The sequence below is a fragment of the Zeugodacus cucurbitae genome, chromosome 4 (genome assembly GCF_028554725.1).
Source record: "Zeugodacus cucurbitae isolate PBARC_wt_2022May chromosome 4, idZeuCucr1.2, whole genome shotgun sequence".
Classification (NCBI taxonomy): Eukaryota; Metazoa; Arthropoda; class Insecta; order Diptera; family Tephritidae; genus Zeugodacus; species Zeugodacus cucurbitae.
Genome location: NC_071669.1, coordinates 45,461,165 through 45,479,692, shown reverse-complemented (window position 1 = coordinate 45,479,692; position 18,528 = coordinate 45,461,165). Strand labels below are relative to the sequence as shown.

Below are 18,528 nucleotides of genomic sequence, written 5' to 3'. Positions count from 1 at the left end.
ATTAAATTATTTCTATGAACAATAAGTCCCACCAAATTTCGTGAAGATATGTAGTAAAATGCGGAAGTTTTCCATACCATAAGCCCTTGATTCCGATCGTTTGTATGGCAGCTATGTATATGATATAGTGGTCCGATATCGGCAGTTCCGACAAATGAGCAGATCCTTGAAGAGAAAATAACATCTGCAAATTTTCAAAACGATATCTTAAAAACTGAAGTACTAGTTCGTATATATACAGACAGACAGACGGACATAGCTAAATCGACTCAGTTAAACATACTGATCATATATATATATACTTTATAGCGCCTCCGATGCTTCCTTCTGGGTGTTACAAACTTCGTGACAAACTTAATATACCCTGTCTGCTCAGGGTATAAAAAATTATTTAAAATATAAAAAACTTTAATTCACGGCTGAGTTGACAGCTACCCTCTAGGAAATTCTAACCCACCAGAAGATCACCGTATTTCTATTATATGCAAGTATATATCGAAATAATCTTTTATATCGCGATCATCATCATCGTCTATGGCTTGAGAACAACAACAAAAAATATTTTTATTTGGTGGTGGGCGCGTGCGAAAAGCAATAACAATGAAAATCGCAATAAAAATTACTAGTTGAATGTTTTAAACATATGTACATATGTGCATATGTATGTTAGTATTATAGAATAGTAAATAAAAATGCAAAAATACATTCCGCCAACGTTTCGTTTATCTTGGAAAATCACCGGTGTTTTTTTAAGTACGAAGTATTTTTAATGGCTAATACTTATAAGAGTGCAAAAAAGAAAAACATCATTGGGGAAGTGAAAATTATTATTTTTGCTTATTTTATATTTTTGTAAAATTTTCCTTATTGCTTATAATGAAATAAGCATGTTTTCGCGCCAAATATTAACAAATCGCCCACAAAGGTAATAATATTCACCACAAATTTATGGCACTTTGTTTTTATGGCCGAATGTTGCACTGCTGTCATGCATTTGTTACATGCAACGTCGTCAAATTTTGACAGAAAAACATTTTTGACAATATTTTTCTTAGTTTTTCTTTTTGTTTTGAACTTTCATTTATGGGAGAGCAGAGGCACTTTCGTTTCGAAAACTTTGTTGCGAAAAACAAAATTGTTTCGTTTTATTTTCAACAGATGTACAAACATACACACATACACATGTTTTCGTATTGGAACTAATAATAGTTTGAAAATACTATGCAAAAATTTATTTTTATAAACAATATTATTTATTGACAGGTGTGGTGCGGTTTAAATGTACATATGTACACAACTTTAGTATTTAATATACAATAATCATACTTTTATGAATTCATTTTCATATTTTGGCGAAAGTAATATACAGGTTTTGTTCACCTAACCGTTGTTTGTAATCAAGATACGAGGGCGGTTCGATAAAAACTTAGTCCCGTCGTTCGGTGATGTCACTATCGAAAGAGTAAATTGTTGTAAATTGCTTGAATTGGACTCATTGCTTTCTTTAGACCGCATACGGACTTTTGAAAAATGCGGGAATAAACCAATACCAGTTGTTAATTCGATTCTTGATTTTGGAAGGAAAATCCCGTAGCCCACCTGAATGCTATATACGCTGACTCTGGGAGTTTCAATGTAATCGTGGGTAACTGACCACCATCTACCACGGAATACAAGGTGGCAACAATCCACCATCCCACATTGGCAGATCGGCGAAAGTGCTCAAGATAGCTGAGGCAGTATGCATTTCATCATCTCGGACAACAAGCGCACTAGTGAGCTCATTTAACTGTAGTAGTTTAAACTATTAGGTTGGCAAATATCTCCCTTCTGACTTTTTGTCTTTTGAATTTCGCGGCTATGTATAAAGCGCTACAGAGATCGTATCTGGCAATACAATACATCTTTGAAAGGTCTTGACATAGCCTACAAAACGACGCTATGCATGATTTGGATATTGCGTTCAACAGTTATAGATGTGTAAGCATGCAGTTCACTAACGCCGAATTTCGCTAGAGATCCGCTAGAGAAACGTTCCGTGAGATTAATGGTGTTTTTGGAGATGGTACTCTATCACTTCGAACTGCGGAGGAATAGTTTCGACGTTTCAGAGCGGGTGAAAACGACACTATGGATAAGCCAGCCGGCGGAAGACCTGTGACGATGAATACCGATCAGATCATGGAAAACATTGAGTTAGACCGGCATGTGGCAGCTCGTGACATCGCCCAGGAGATGGGAGTTTGTCACCACGCCATTTTAAACCATCTGCAGAAGGGTGGATACACAAAAAACCTTGATGTTTGGGTGACGCATGATTTGACGCAAAAAACACCTTCTGGACCTGCTCCTGTCCATGGCGAACGCCCTTGGTTTACTCAGTTTAACTCAAAAGAGGCTTGTGAAAAGTGGCTGTCCAAGTTCTTCGCAAATAAGGAGGGGACTTCTGCGAGGGTTTATGAAGTTGATGGAAACACATTATCGAACGAATCAGCGTATATTTGAACTAAATCCGATCACTGTAACACTTTTTATTAAGCATTGAATAAAAAGCAAAAAAGCGGAAGGGTTTGCCAACCTAAAATTTAAGGGGTTAGGTGGGTTTCAGAGACTAAAAACAAGATTATTTTTACATATTTTTTTTACATATATGCAATCATATATTTCATATACATATTTCAACAGTAATTTGTGAAATTTTTATTTAAAAATTCTGAAAACTCAGCCGTTGGCACCTCATCTCCCATGGTGTGTCCGAAAAAAAAGGTTTGCGGTGGACATCATAACTCATGATTGGTTCATCTAAATAAATTCTATTAAACCTAAACTATTTCGGTAGTATATGTATAAATCTAGTTATTGAACGATGGAAAAAAGAACTTGATTTTTGACAGAATTTAAAACAAAAAACTCAATTTTTTGTTAAAATTTTCGGCAAAATTAAAAAAAAAATTGCTTCATAACGTTTTGAGTTATCGTGTCCACCGACACGAAAAAATTGAGTTTTGTGACAAGTGCGTTTAAAGTTTTACATTCGTACTGACGTGGCCTGATGGGCGGAACTTCCAAAGGGTATATCTCTTTGAATATTACTTGAATTGAATTGTTATTTTTGGATGATATTTGAAACATATTGCACTATTTAATAAGACAAAATAATTGTTTTTTTTTCAAATTTTGAAACCCACTTAACCCCTTAAGCTCAAACCCAAGTTTCTTCATCATTTCACTATTAATCCACTGTATTACAAAAAAACAAGAAACGTCACGTAGTGAATATGCTCCGCAAAAGCGAAGACTGCCCAATCGGCAAGAGAAGTGATAACAACATATTGTGCCCAATTGAAAATTTGGAAACTTCTCTTTGTTTCCAAATTAGAAAAAGTCACTCGTCGTGTAGAAATTTTAGTCGAATGAGAAGGTTATCGCCATCATGAAGGCGTACGAAGCAGACCAGCAGAAGCAGACTTCTTTAGACTAGCTAAAGAAGTTGAAGCACCGCTGTGTCCAATGAACCAAGTGAAAGTTGAGAAATAAATCGCCAGTTTTCATGACTTTTAGTTTTTCTTGTGTGGGATAAGTACTTATTGAAACGCCCTCGTATATATTGGATTATAGTATATGTACATCAAAAGGATCATGATGAAACAAACTGGTTTTCGTATGACTCTCTGTCTGTATTGTAACAAATGTCCACCTCCCATATAATGGTATTGTTTTAAAACTCTGGTTGATTTGGTTAATTCTGAAAATCTTGATTACATTAGATCTAAACATTTTTCCAAGCTCCCACAATTGAGTGTTTATTTTATTATTTTTATATTATTAAGATTAGGTTATTTTAACTGCGATAACAACAGTAAAAATCAAACTCAAGGCCTGCCCAAATAAATTCATTCTGCAAATTATATTTTACGAAGAAAGTACAATTAATTGTGACATTAATTGAATTATTCGCAGTTCAGTTTGTTTATGTGACAGATTTTTTAATTAACAAAGTACAAGTGCACTTAGAATTTCTTACCAATTCAGCGGTGAAAGTAGCACAATTATACAGCTATACAAATACACATATGTATGTATTAGTATGTATATAAATTTATAAGACATATGTGCTTATTATTGGTTACAATTTTTGCGTCAAATTTAATTGGATATTATGCTTTAAGTTGGTAATTTATTAGATTTCTTGGCAAAAGTAGTGCCATGTTTGTAAGTTTGCATAGACACTATAAATGTTCATCATACGACCGGGTGGCTATTGATTTTCGCTGGTAAAACTGTTCCCAGTAGAAATAAAAATAATGTTTAAACAAAACGACACATTGAAATAAACATATTACACAAATTCGATTTAAAAGCATTTTATTTATTATTTAAGGCAAGCTTTAATTGTTTTGTAGAAAGTGTCAATACACTTTGCATAAAAAAGTTTTATGAAAATCAAACAACAGTATGCATTTAGAGCTTATGTGTAATACAAATATATAATTTAAATTGTTGGCAATGTGATAATAGCAACAATTCGTTGTTAATTGGAATTTAAAAAGTGGAAATATACAACAATTTCTTGAATTATTGCACAGAAATTAAATCACAAAAGTATTATTTTTTTTTATAAAATACGTATACATTGGTATGTACGTGTATATAAATGTTCATAGTTACATATGCATATATTATATTGGAAAATTGTTTAAAATGTGTATTGACTTTCAGACTTTTTGTTATTTAAAACTTCGCGTAGCAATTAATAATAAATTATGTGATTTTATAATATTCTATTATAAATGGAAAACTACGCTTTGTGACATAGTTTGTGTTGGTCACTTTCTAATTCGTGTCATATAATATTGCTTAAAGTGTTATGTAGGTATTAATGTATATAAATATGTATGTATTATTTAATGTCTAATATATCACAATGTCATGGATATCATTGAACGTAGTCAATCTAATGCGAAGTAAAATGTAGTTTGCGGAGCAAAGTGTTCATTTTTGTAATTACTATTACATATACTATTTGTTAGTTGTCTATTTTTATATTAAAGTAATAGTATAACTTTTTTTGTTTTGTCAAATGTTGTTTGACTGGAAGATGAGCGTATTATTCATTGGTCAATAGTGTAATTAGTTATTTTGTGGAAAACGTACTAAATAACTAGAGCTACTATGTTTTTCTTTATATAGTTTAGAAATTTAATAAAAACTACTATTTAATCTAAGAATATATAATTAGTAGATTATTACGCTACGTTTTTTAACTTGTTATATAAATAAGCTAAGCTTAAATGTGTTGTGCTATCACTTGTTTTAAGTTCACCTGGAACATTACGCCTGATTTAAACTACATTTGTATATTGATACAACTAATTAACAAATTTAACAATAAATTATCTATTATAAAATTTACACATTCATGTAACGGTAACCGCCACTTCCAATACGGTAATTATCGCTCAGCTTAATATACTGGCCCAGGAAATATTGCACTGGTCCACTACGACAAATGTTATGTACATATGCCACCAAATGTGGCGTCAAAACGGTTATCACAATGTAGGCCACATTCGGCACACGACCAGTGTGTCCAAGTGGACAAAACCAATAACCACGACGCACGGCATCACGCGTATGGTGTGTGACAAAAGCGCAAAGCAAAACTCCAAAAGTTAAAGATGTCTTAAAATAGTTTAAACTGGCTGTGCAGATGTAGAATATTAATAGTAGAAAAATTATACTTGAGCAGTGTAGAAAAGGACGTCGTGGCAAATTAGTCGCATCCTATAAACAAATTTGTAATATTAATTATTATCTACATATGCAATTTTAAAAGTTTACGCACTCTTACCTCTAAGTACAATGAACGCGCTTCTATAAAGTGATCTAAGTCAATCAAAGAAGACACCGAAAAACAAGTAAATATCAGGAACCATCCCAGCAAATTGCTCGTCTTATCATGAAATTGTACAGCGAAAGCAATTCCCGTTAATGCGCCAATTATAGCGTGTGTGGCATTATCGGCTAATGCTTTTAATAATGGATGCTGCGTCAGCTCAACAAAATTATCGCCCAGAAGACAAGTGATAGTCAATAATGTGGTAAGTACAATGCGTATGTAGACCATTATATGGCAGTGCATTTGCAGTTTTTAAAAATAGGTGTTGCCAAAGGATATACCAAAAATATTATGCAAAAGGTCAGCGGTTTTAACTTTTATTAAATGCGATGATTTTAACTTTTAATGGACGGATCACAGCTGTTGTCGTTCTTATATTTTTCGTCATTCAATTTATCGGCGTATATGAAAATCGTAATGCACTTTTTTGTGTACTGGTAAATTACAATTTCTAACTCAAATGTTGTGTAAGTTGTGCGTTAAATTCCATAACCTTTGCTTTTAAATGAAAGGCACTATTGTAAATGTACAATTTTTATTCACACTTCAATGACTCACCTTATAAACAATAAAGCATATGAAATAGTATAATTAAAAGTCGCGCAAATAAATACTCTAACAAAAACTTTCTTACCTGTGTCGATTTTTCAAAGTTGTGCACGAGTCACCTTTGATTTAGCCATGTGCACAATTAAGGTGATGAGGCGGTAATTCGCTATGCCCTCCCACTAGTAATCACAATGCCCTAATTTACTTTTCACGGTTTGTGTACAAATACATATTATTCATTTTGTGTTGTTTTCTCACCGGCAAGAAAATTCCTTGAACCTTGAACTGAACAGCTGTGTTCTGTTTTCATGCTTCACGGTTGTATTTAATAACAACAAAATTACTAAAAGTTTAAAACAAAGAACAGTATTTGATAAATATATTTTGTCTAATAAATTAATATTCACTTTAGAGAAATACATACATATACCTATAATTCTATCTATCTGGGGAATTGAAAAAGTGGTACCCTTAATAATCGATTCAACCAAGCTCCTTTATCCACTTTGTGGCGCCAAACATAATCAGCTGTTTATTGGATACAAATTTGAAAGCTAAAATTAAATTTTAATAATATGAATAATAAAATTAAGAAAATGAGAATCCCAGTTGAGCTGAATCAATTGCTGAAGAATAAAAGTGATCACGGTAAGAGAAACATAATGAACAGTGAATAAATGAATTTTAATACATATTTGATATTCCCTGCTGGTAGGTATTTCATGTGTTGCGGAATCAAATGATGACAATTATTCGAACTTATTGGCGAAAGTCCCCGGACCCAAAGGTTCACCATACGAGGACGGTGTATTCAAACTTAAGATAACATTTGGCACCCAGTATCCTTTCCAACCACCAACATTCAAGTTCTCAACACCCATTTATCATCCGAACATTGACAACAGTAAGTTTATTGTTGTATTTCATGTAGAAACAACTAATTGTATTTCAATTAGCGGGTAAAATTTGTTTGGATCTATTACGTATGCCGCCGGCAGGCTCTTATAATCCCGCTATTACACTGGAGTCGATGCTACTCTCCATACAATTACTTCTGGCTTCTCCGAACCCAGATGACCCTTTAAATAGTGAAGCAGCGGATCTATACAAAACTAATCTGGAAGAATTCAATAGTAAAACACGTGAATTGGTGCGAAAGGAATGTTCTAATGATCAGAATGAGTATATAGAAGTGTCCGCTACAAAGCGTTTGAAATAAATTATTACCGATTTCCCTCCCATTAAAAAAGAATGAATTCAGCTGTCGTGAAGAAATACAATTCTATTTTAATGTCTTCATTTCCAAGTTGGTCATCACCGTTACAATTATTTATTTTTTAATCAATACATTTCATTTTATTTCAATAAATTTTATGTTGACAATTATTTATTTAGCAATTTAAGATATAATGGGCATCATGAATTATTTAACTGTGTATTCCACTTAGACGCTAGGTGCGCTTGTTTTGCGTGTTCTACAAGTTGTTGAACATCACATCTAAAATGTAAAATCCACAAAAATAAAATCAAATAAGAAACTAAACAAATAATTAACAAATAGACATGTTGATTTTTAACTATTTGACTGTTTTGTTATAAAACGTCCAACTAAATGTGTTTTACAGAAGTATGCGTATGTCTATATGTCTAAATAAGAATAATTGAGTTAATTGAGTCATGTATGAATAAACTTTTAAATACTAAATAATAGCAAAATAATTACATGAAAGCATTGTTAAAAAAAATTGAATTACACCTACTTAAAATGTTCTTATAAATAGCGCATATCTCTTAATAAACGACTTAACATGTTTTGTGTGGTTGCTCACAGGCTTACGGTGGCAGCGTCGGCAGTGAACTGACAACAGATCGTAGAAACTTTTTAAACTACAAAATAAAATCGATTACAGATGAATTTCATAATAATGCAGAGTTAGATGGTGTAATAATAATGCATAGATGTGTTGTATAAATCAGCACAGCGAAGACACTTTTTCGTTGACTTTGACCATCCTGACGAGAACAACACCACTACCCGACAATTATGAACAATGTAACATATTTTTTTCTCTATTAAAGCGTCTATCGCACTGCCTTCTTTATTATTTCAGGATTTAAGAATTTATGTGTCCTTGTGTTTTTCGTAGAAGGCATCCAGGTATTTTTTGTACTCGTCTTGATCCGCCCACATCATTGCCGCCTGAGCGTTTAGCGGACTGTCATTGTTAGGCTCACCCAATAGCGATTGAATGGACAGCAGGATTGTGCGTACATCATATAATGCCGACCATTTATCTTTTAATATATCCAAACATATGCAGCCAGCTAGATCGACGTTTGGATGGAAACAGGGTGTCAAAAATTTTACAGCTGGTGGTGCGTATGGATATGAATTTGGAAACTCCAATGAGAGTCGATACTTTTGACCCACATATACAGTATTGGCTGGACCAGCAATCGTACCAATCCATTTAAATATATTTTCTCCATCGGGGAATGCTGATATGCCTTTCTCTGTTGCCATCATTAAGTTCATCAACTCTTTCTGAAGACTATTATAAACAGTGTAAATATCAATTTTCAATATGTATATGTATTGTAGAGTATGTTTTCAGACATACCGTTTACTAACTGCATGCCCATGCTTTGCAGCACAGGAGTTGGCACCTTGTTTCGCAGAGTCTACTCCACTATGCTCTGGACTGATGTTTTGAGCCATTATATTTTAGAAAACTGAGAATTTTTACTATATATATTTAATTTTATCACTGGCTTAAACGATTGCAATTTCTGCAAACTTTTGTAAGTTTTCGACGCCAATAAATAGGTTTTTTAGTTGGAATAAATTTTTCTGCAACTAAGTTGTTTTCTCTATTTGATGACTTTTTTATTCTGCCTCTTCTCGCATTCGCTGTATAAATTGACAGTTATAAACAAAATGGAGATTTTGAAAGGAGACAAATTCAGCAATTCAGCCAACGCCGCCTGCCGGGGACTAGCAAAATATTTAGAAATTCATAAATAAATAAAACAATAAATTTTAATTAGTAATAGTTCACATTATTATTTATTATTTTATAAATAAATGCAAATGTAATTAGGTTTACGATTTACAAACAATATAGATTATAATTTTAGTTAAAGTTTAGTTATTGTGGGGTGGCCCGCCAAATGTTTGTAATAACATATCTGTCATTGTATGTATATATGTTTTATCATACTAGAGTGAAAACAAAATCAATAAATAACGCAAAGGAAAACAAAGGATCACTTTTGGTTTCAAATAGGACACAGTGTTTCAATGGCTCAATCTTTTCAGGGAGTTCAATCCCCTTCCGGAAAAAGTAACAATGGTAACGCAACAGAGAATGTTACACCTGAAAGTGAATTTGAAGGTTTCCACAACTACACGGCTGCTGAAGTCTTTATACAAGGATTAGCAGGATTAGTCAATCAGGGCGATGTTGAAACTATGATTCGAGCACAAAAGCAAATGTGAGTCAAAAAACGAAACTAATCTATTAATTCCTGAATTGTTGAGTTTTATTTTTATTTTAGGCTACAGCGATTTGAAAAAACGAATGAGATGATGTTAAACTGTAATCAGTTATCACAAAGTCGTCTTAAAAACGCGAATGATGACTTCAAGAAGCATGTGAAATTACTAACTGAAATGAAAAAAGATCTCGATTATATTTTCCGGAAAGTACGGTCCATAAAACAAAAGCTAAGCGTGCAGTATCCTTTAGCATACGCAGAAGCACAGCCTCAGCGAAGCAGTTTGGCAGAGGAAGCAGAAGATGAGACAGAAGCGAGAAGTTCTAAAACGAATATAGAGCAAAAGAATGTAGAAAGCTGCACTAATGCTGATGATGAATCAGCGAAAAATACAAGAGATTCATTAAAGAAAAGCACAACCGTTGAATATGTACAAATGGAAGAAGCCGTTGACAATGGCAAACCCATTGAAAATGAATTAATTAAACGTGTATGCTCAATTGAAACCACTAACCCCAATGACTCGTCTGATTGTACATCGGAGGACACTGGGTAGACACTCATTAAGGCCTATATATATTTAGTGTTAAATTATTATATTTTAATTAAGATTAAAATGCATAAACATAATTTTTAAGTTCAATAAATATTACTTAAAATATTATTTGATATTTGTATTGCTTTGGGACTTTTGAGATTAATACACGCCCATCGTAACTAAGCGAAGCAAATATCCAAGGATCCACATTGCTCCATTCGACGCAATACACAGAATCTTCATGTTGATCAAAAGTCTGTAGTAAACCATCAGAAAGTACTCGTCGACGTTCCTCAGGCAGCGCATCACTCGATGCCTCGGAACTTACAGAACCAGCACAAGTCAGTAACACTTTACAGTCACTTGAGCTCGATAATATTAACTGGTCGTGGAATGTGTTAAATCGTACTGACCAAACCCAATGCGCATGATCATTACGGAAGAATACTGGTTCTTTTGGCATACGACAGTCCCAAACTTTTACGGCACCGTCATCGCCGCCTGTTACAATATGACATTGTTTATTGGGATTGCAATCCAAATCACGAACTAATTGATTGTGGGCATCTTCAATGGACCATGCACAGTGTTGGGTGTCACGAATATCAAACGAACGCACACTACAATCGTGTAAGGTAAAGAACTGATGTCCTTGATGGTGATGAGACCACTTTCCTGTGGTGAATGAAGGTGCATTTTTCTGCGCATTTGGAGACGCAGCTTCTGCTACAACACGGGTTTGTGATTCAGCACGATCAAAAATAACAACTTTTCCATCCACTACACAAGCTAAAGTATTTTTCTGACTGGGATGAAATTCAACAGTTTTCACTTTATCACCAAATTTCTAAAAGTAATTGAAATTGATATAAGTTGGTATTTTAATATAAATTTATTTATTTTTCACCTCCGTATCCAATGTTTCAACTTGCTGCCAAGGTAGAAACTCCATTTTTAAATTTTGTTCATCTACTTCCGTAGGCATTTGAAGCAAAGCCGCTTGTGTTTGTATTTGGGATCCTTTGAGTACATTGTAGCAGGAAGCTATCAAATTTTCATCATGAGGACTGCTATTTAACTTCCAAACTTCGCCAAGCGAATGTTCGTATATCTAAATAGATTAAATGTACATTAAGAGACTTTAGACAATATATTTCTAAATATTTACTTTTGCTTGTACGTTTGCTTTCTCTTCATTAAACTCCAGTAAATGAACTTGATTTGTTGGCTTTAAGGAGTTAGTCGCAATAAAAAAGCGGACCTCATTTCCCTCGCCGTATTGTGGAGTCAATGCACGGGCCTATTTTGTGAAGGATTACAGTTTTTAAAGATAATTAAGATTGATATATTTTAACAACATACTTGCAGTTCTAAGCCATAAATTAATCCATTGGACTCCTCCATTTTCTAAAAAGCTGTGGAATAGATTTTTTAATTATATTTATGAATTTTATCAAAATTTTATATTTTGTTATGATCAACAATACCGTGACAATGTATTTTTTCTTATTATACGTACGTACTCGCTATTTTCCTTAACTTTGACTTAACTGCTGCGATAAATTTCGGCAGCTTATCACAACTAGCAGAAAAATGATATACATCGTTCTGATTTTTGCAGGTGTATAAGTATCAACACTGTTTTCACAGCTAAATTAATAAAGGGTCTATATAAATAAATATTTAATAATATAATATAATATTAAGCACAGCTGTTAAGTACGACATACAGATAACGACCGTGTGATGTCTTATTGCGAATATTATTCATATGATATGGCATCACAAAAGAAACTTCAAAATTTGTAAACAAACAACATCGTTTTCATATAAATTTCTCGTAACATTTCATTCGTTTTTATCACATTCTTCCAAACGGAATAAAATAAATGAAGAGCTGGTGACGAGGTAGCAGTAAGTTTTTCAGGAATATTGATTTTCTCTCGACATCAAAAGCAATCAAAACACGCAAATTTTCTTAACATTAGCTTAAGCAAGTTTTGTTATGAAGTATAATATAATTATATTGTCGCTAATCTTTAGAAAATAAAACAAAAAATTGTGGAGTTTGAAGACGTGTTAATAAGAATTTGTGAAGCACCCAGAATTTGAAAAGGCGAAGTTTATAAAAATGTCATCTCGCGCACTTAAGAAATTGCAAGGTGGCATAGACAAGGATTTAATGATCGATGGCAAAGATAGCAACGATGATGAGCAACTAAGTGAGGACGATGATGAATTGGTAACAACACGGGGCAAGCATTTGAATCCCTTTGATCTGGTGAGTAATTATAACAAGTAAACAAATAGGTTATTGTAAAAGAAATTATAAATGTAATTAGAACTCAGCATTTTGAAGAAATATATATCATATGAAAATACTAATGTTCCACTAACTGACTGGAAAAAGTATAGAGACAAGTGACACGAATTCACAACAATTACATATCACGACAACCAGCAACAGACGCACTAATGTCTAGTCAAAGAAAGGGTTGGAAATTGATACTAATAGGATATATACATAAATTAATGGTGTCAACTACCATTTCTGGCATTTTATACCATCTGATATACTATAAAATGAATGAAAACTTTTAATGCATGTCATTTATTGTTTTTCATTCTATGTTTTCATACAAACTTTTGAACACAACACTAAAATACCACCTATGTCACACCAGTTGAATCAACAAAGTCTCTCAGAGAGCGAAGTTAAGGAGGATGATAACGAAACGGAGCATGCTTCAACGGCGGCAAATCTACCCAGTGGTGCAGGTGGTGGCGGAGCAGCCAAACAAAAGAAGAAGAAGAAGCGCAAGAAGAAGACAAAGTACACCGGCAATCACATAAGCAGTGAGGATAACGAGGTGAGATGAAGACTAAACATGTGTGAATGAATGGTTGTTTACTTTGAACCGCCAACGTTGATTTTGCTAGTGCACTAGGTCAAGTAAGCAGTAAGCAAAAAAAAAAAAATATAAAAATGAATATACATATATACAGAAAAAACTATTATGCTTGTATATGTACAAAAATTATAACACTGCTTACTTACATATAATTAAAATATTTACTATAGCTTACAGATAAATACTTAAGCGATATTGATTCTCTTATTGGGAAAGTACATGATGCCACAAACCAAAATCAAAAGTTGCCACCTCCTAGTATAGAGATCGATAATTCCTTACTGAGAGTGGAACTAAGACACTTGAGTCCACAAAATGAAATGCGTCGAACTTTTGGTAAACAAGTTGTCAAAATTGAGTGAGTACAAGTATTTGTTAGCTGCTTTCGACATTTGAATAATGCATATATCACTCTCTAGGAATAAACGTGGCCGCCAAAAATCGACACTGAAGTGTACATACATGGTTACTGCCAAAGATTCTTGGCCTCGTATCCCGAAAAACGTTATTTCAATGAAAGCCGTACCATCGCCGGATCAGTTAGCCGGCACCAGTCGTGCACACATTAATCCATTAGAAAAAATTCAATGGTACGCTTTCGAACACAGCCCATACTATCAGGGAATACAGAATTTATTTTTGCAAGCCGTTGAACGCACTGATTCAGACTTCTTTATTAGTTTGATAAGGCGTTGTCCATATCACGTCGATTCTTTAATACAGCTAAGTGAATTATGTAAGCGATAAGAAAATGTGAAATGAAAATGTATGTTAAAAAAAATATTTTGTTATCCATTCTAATTGCAATTACAGGTAAAATGACAGAGAACTATAGCTTAGCTGCTGAACTTATTGAGCGCGCCGTACTTGTGCTGGAGTCCTCACTACATCCATGTTTCAGTTTGACATCGGGCAATTGTCGTCTTGATTATCGCCGCCAAGAAAATCGTGCATTCTTTATTACATTGTTTAAATATGCACAATATTTGGAAGCGCGTGCTTGTTGTCGCACCGCGTTTGAAATATCCAAATTGATATTGAATTTGAATCCGAAAGTAGATCCGCTCGCGATCGTATTGATTATCGACTACTATGCTTTACGCAGCAAGCAGTATGCCTGGCTTATACAATTCTACGAGGAATATGATGCCGCACGCAACCTATCACAGTTACCAAACATGGCGTACTCATATGCTTTGGCATTATTTTGCCAATCGGGAGGTGCGTAGAATTTGTTCACTCATAAATATTAGTAATAACAATTACATTTTTATTTTTCATTGGTATTAGACTGTGAAAAGTCTAATAAAGCTTTGCAGTATGCGCTGTTAATGTTTCCCGGTGTGTTGCGTCTGCTTTTGGATGAATTATCTGTGCAAACCGATATGCGTGTAATAACATCGTCTTACTTTAACTCGTCGATATCTGGCAGGTAAAATTGCATATATTTTTTAAATGAAAATTAATACCATTGAATTGTTTAAAATATTAAAAAAACCTTTCCTTGTCATAGCCAATCACCATCACTGCATCAGCTCGTATCGTTATACATCTGTCGTGCCAAAGTGGTGTGGCGTCAGGATAACATGTTGCCTTGGTTGGAGCACAATGTTAATACAGTTTTGGATCTTGTTGATAAGAAAGATGAAATCATTAACGATTATAATAAGAAGCGTGCTGTGCGTTATGTCTCGCCGCCACGTCCCATCTTACGTCATGTGATACTATCGGATTATAAGGAAAAAGTACCATTAGCGCCATTCCTTAGCGCGGAGAAGGATCCGATCATGATGTATGATCCCTTGCCACCAGTGGACTCAATGAATTGCTATGAGCGGTATACACAAGAACAATTGAATGCACTCTTATTGTAATGCAAAGTTTAGATACACAGTTTGTACGGTATTTAAACTTTGTACACAAGTAATGTTAGCCTTTGTATATGTACTATGACATAACCGAACAATAGCACTGTAACACATTTTGATTTTATTTATATAATTAAAAGACGAAACAAAATTGGACAAAGTGTACGGAAACAATAAGAAATAGACCTAAGCAGACAATTTTTATTTTTTTTTGTTTATTTATTAATTTTTTATTTGTTTATTTTTAATATGACGTGTGCCGTTTAACAAAATAAATCGTTCTAAATAAATTTATTTAGAATATATTCGTTTTTAAATTAATTTGCCACAAAATTTATTGCATTTATTATTTTTTTTTTAATATTGCACCCATTTTCATTGACATTTCGTTTGTTTTGTTTTGTTGTTATTAAATTTTGCATTTCGACTATGTGACTTATGCACTTTACGTATACATTGTGGTTAACATTTTAAACGTCATTTTGATGCATATGGAGGTCCCTGCGTTAACAAAAACACCTATGTTTATTTCGCTAATTTATAAGAAAAAATATTTAAATTTACGGAAAAGTTAAAAAATGCTTTTTGTTAACGCAGTGACGTAAATTTATTCAAATCAATATTGATAATATTGTTGTGTTATAGAAAATCATCGTCGAGCAGCCCAACAACAGGCCCAAATCGATCGGTGCTCATGTTTTTTGAATCGCTGATGCCAACATTCAATTTAAATAATCGTGGCGGTGAACAACAGCAACAACAACAACAAAATGCTGTAGCAGCAGCAGTGCCCGAACGTGCGAATGCTTTGCCCGCACCGCAAGTCAATTTGGGTCATGATGACGATGAAGTGGCGCAAGTGGATCGCCATCTCCAAGCATTGAATGCAAATTTGGAAAATGCCGCAGCTGAAGGTGTGTTAATTTTAGAAAAATTGATCATTTCATTTATAAAGTAATGCAAAAAATTTTCATCAAACCTGACTGCACTGATTAGGAATTTATCAATACTGTTATTTGGTCTGTTAGTCTCTCTGTGGAACTCTTAAAAACATTTGGGTTTTACATATGCGGTACAGACCAAAATAAATTCTAACGAAATCAGTTTTTCTTAATTTGCTTTAAATTATTATTATTTATTTTTAATATTTTATATATACCCAACTAATCCATCTTAATGCTTATTTTAGAACCTGTCGCCAACGCCGAGGGTGGCGCTTCGTATCGTGAACTCACACAATCGCTGACAAATATCGTTGATGCCATGCGTGATTTTCTGCAAAATTTCCGTATTGTGGAGCCCATGCAGACGGCCGATGGCGAAGAAAACGGCAGTTCAGAAGAAGACACGAGCGATTACTTTGATTGAATTGCTACTGCTGCGCTTTACTTCTTTTTTCCTTTCATTTTCTTCTTTTCTGTTCAACTTCTTACTACAATTCCACTTTAATACAATTCAATTCTTCTATTTATCAACTTTACTTCACTCCTATCAAAGTTTATAAGAATCAAGCAGAGAACAACATTTTTAAACGTAGAACAAATACCCGTCGAATGGAAAATCCTTTTGGAACTTATTACTGTTTATATAGAAAAAAAAACTATAATTGCATCAAAAAACTGAAAAATATCTGATTATTGTTACTAAAAAAATTTAATAATTTAATTGAGAAAGGAAGAGAAGAATTATTGAATGTCAACGCACTTTTATTTGGTATGTAAGTGCACATACAAATATGCATAAATCAATGGCTTTCAGAAATAGGGGAAACTTTAGTATAGTATCCCCCGATTTCAGGGTTAAAATAGGTATGGTTGGAAAGAGGACGATCTCCAGATTACGAATATATATAATAGTTGCCGCAGGAGACTTATAGTTTTCGAGATATTCGCATTTAAAGTTGAAAATTTCACAAATTTTATGTGGCGATATTTCGATTATTACTTAACTTTTAATTTATATAATACGCTTATTATACACTAACACTTCACTAAATTGTTTCCACATGCTTATTTTATATCAATTGGTTTAATATTTGCTTTAAATAAGCATTTTAATTTTTAAACAATTTTGTTTATATGCACAATAACCAGGTTGACAGATATCAAGTATTGCCATAACCAAACAAATGAAAATAAAAATAATAATCTTTCGCGTATTTCTTTTTTCTGCAATTGCGGCCTTCGGCCGCGCTTTTGAAAAATAACTCTGGTCCACCCATTATCATGGTTTTTCAAGAAACAGGAATAAATGTATTATAAATCATGTAATTTTTTTATTAACTTTTATTCGTTTGTAAAATATGTAGATTTGGCAACACTTGATATCTGTCAACTGGTTATTGTGCATATAAACAAAATTGTTTAAAAATTAAAATGCTTATTTAAAGCAAATATTAAACCAATTGATATAAAATAAGTATGTGGAAACAATTTAGTGAAGTGTTAGTGTATAATAAGCGTATTATACAAATTGAAAGTTAAGTAATAATCGAAATATCGCCACATAAAATTTGTGAAATTTTCAACTTTAAATGCGAATATCTCGAAAACTATAAGTCTCCTGCGGCAACTATTATATATATTCGTAATCTGGAGATCGTCCTCTTTCCAACCATACCCATTTTAACTCTGAAATCGGGGGATACTATACTAAAGCCGACCCCAGAAATATATTTAAAAGCAAAATAAATAAATTATTGTTAACAAATATAAATACATTTTAATTACAAACTCGCAAACGAAGAAAAAAAATGTGTGTTCTCTAATCTTAACGTCAGCACCACCAATTTATTCACTTAATTACGCTTCTAAAAACTATTCATATACATACATACAAAATACATACATACATACATAATTATGCTATTTATGTGAAGAACTTCAAAATGCAATTTAATTATGTTTGCGGTCACTTTAATCAGTTAAATAGGTGACAGCTGCATGACATATATAGCTAAATGTTGTTAGTGGCTAATTGCATTTGTAAGCAAGTCGTGTGAGGCGGCGCCAAAAGTAGTAAATGACGTCTATAATAAATGAAAAAACAGAAACAAAATTTAAGTCATGTTTTCTAACTCAAATTTGTTAAGATATTATAATGGCATCAAATTTTAATAAAAATAAATACTAATCTCCCATAAAGAAATGTTTTTTTTATTTACTTGGTGAAATTTGAAATTTATTTCAGCTTTGTTACGCGCTGTCGGGGCAACAGAATTATATTCTAAAAATTAGGAAAATGTTGGATGTCTGTTTTAAACAA

General features: G+C 33.2%; 7 protein-coding genes across 12 annotated transcripts in view; 3 read left to right on the top strand and 4 right to left on the bottom strand.

Moving 5' to 3' along the window:
* Positions 1-18,528, bottom strand: part of LOC128921527 (uncharacterized) — a 225,529-nt gene that overhangs the window by 117,797 nt on the left and 89,204 nt on the right. The gene's annotated exons all lie outside the window — the stretch shown is intronic.
* Positions 5,023-6,724, bottom strand: LOC105221063 (transmembrane protein 267). Of its 4 annotated transcripts, none has more exons than XM_011197722.3 (3): positions 6,534-6,724; positions 5,852-6,457; positions 5,023-5,784 (listed from the first exon to the last, which is right to left on the bottom strand). In XM_011197722.3, exons 2-3 carry the CDS (start codon positions 6,140-6,142, stop codon positions 5,410-5,412), a joined length of 666 nt encoding a protein of 221 aa, XP_011196024.2. In that variant the 5' UTR covers positions 6,143-6,457; positions 6,534-6,724; the 3' UTR covers positions 5,023-5,409. The 4 variants fall into 4 exon arrangements, with proteins under 4 accessions (XP_011196024.2, XP_054085384.1, XP_011196025.2 ...); XM_054229409.1 differs by having other exon boundaries at positions 5,852-6,414; XM_011197723.3 differs by having other exon boundaries at positions 5,852-6,397.
* On the top strand, positions 6,874-8,421 carry LOC105221062 (ubiquitin-conjugating enzyme E2 T-like). Its single transcript, XM_011197721.3, has 3 exons — positions 6,874-7,096; positions 7,164-7,352; positions 7,405-8,421. Exons 1-3 carry the CDS (start codon positions 7,024-7,026, stop codon positions 7,665-7,667), a joined length of 525 nt encoding a protein of 174 aa, XP_011196023.2. The 5' UTR covers positions 6,874-7,023; the 3' UTR covers positions 7,668-8,421.
* LOC105221061 (ubiquitin-conjugating enzyme E2 C) lies at positions 7,705-9,361 on the bottom strand. Its single transcript, XM_011197720.3, has 2 exons — positions 9,070-9,361; positions 7,705-9,000 (listed from the first exon to the last, which is right to left on the bottom strand). Exons 1-2 carry the CDS (start codon positions 9,165-9,167, stop codon positions 8,571-8,573), a joined length of 528 nt encoding a protein of 175 aa, XP_011196022.1. The 5' UTR covers positions 9,168-9,361; the 3' UTR covers positions 7,705-8,570.
* On the top strand, positions 9,649-10,610 carry LOC105221060 (kxDL motif-containing protein CG10681). The gene is made up of 2 exons (XM_011197719.3): positions 9,649-9,943; positions 10,007-10,610. Exons 1-2 carry the CDS (start codon positions 9,750-9,752, stop codon positions 10,500-10,502), a joined length of 690 nt encoding a protein of 229 aa, XP_011196021.1. The 5' UTR covers positions 9,649-9,749; the 3' UTR covers positions 10,503-10,610.
* Positions 10,376-12,125, bottom strand: LOC105221059 (EARP-interacting protein homolog). Of its 3 annotated transcripts, none has more exons than XM_011197718.3 (5): positions 12,008-12,125; positions 11,847-11,899; positions 11,653-11,784; positions 11,392-11,595; positions 10,376-11,331 (listed from the first exon to the last, which is right to left on the bottom strand). In XM_011197718.3, exons 2-5 carry the CDS (start codon positions 11,886-11,888, stop codon positions 10,600-10,602), a joined length of 1,110 nt encoding a protein of 369 aa, XP_011196020.2. In that variant the 5' UTR covers positions 11,889-11,899; positions 12,008-12,125; the 3' UTR covers positions 10,376-10,599. The 3 variants fall into 3 exon arrangements, with proteins under 3 accessions (XP_011196020.2, XP_054085383.1, XP_054085381.1); XM_054229408.1 differs by having other exon boundaries at positions 12,004-12,086; XM_054229406.1 differs by having other exon boundaries at positions 11,972-12,020.
* LOC105221058 (transcription factor 25) lies at positions 12,261-16,747 on the top strand. The gene is made up of 10 exons (XM_011197717.3): positions 12,261-12,398; positions 12,528-12,765; positions 13,169-13,354; positions 13,567-13,754; positions 13,816-14,132; positions 14,210-14,617; positions 14,687-14,828; positions 14,910-15,233; positions 15,910-16,178; positions 16,454-16,747. Exons 2-10 carry the CDS (start codon positions 12,616-12,618, stop codon positions 16,630-16,632), a joined length of 2,163 nt encoding a protein of 720 aa, XP_011196019.2. The 5' UTR covers positions 12,261-12,398; positions 12,528-12,615; the 3' UTR covers positions 16,633-16,747.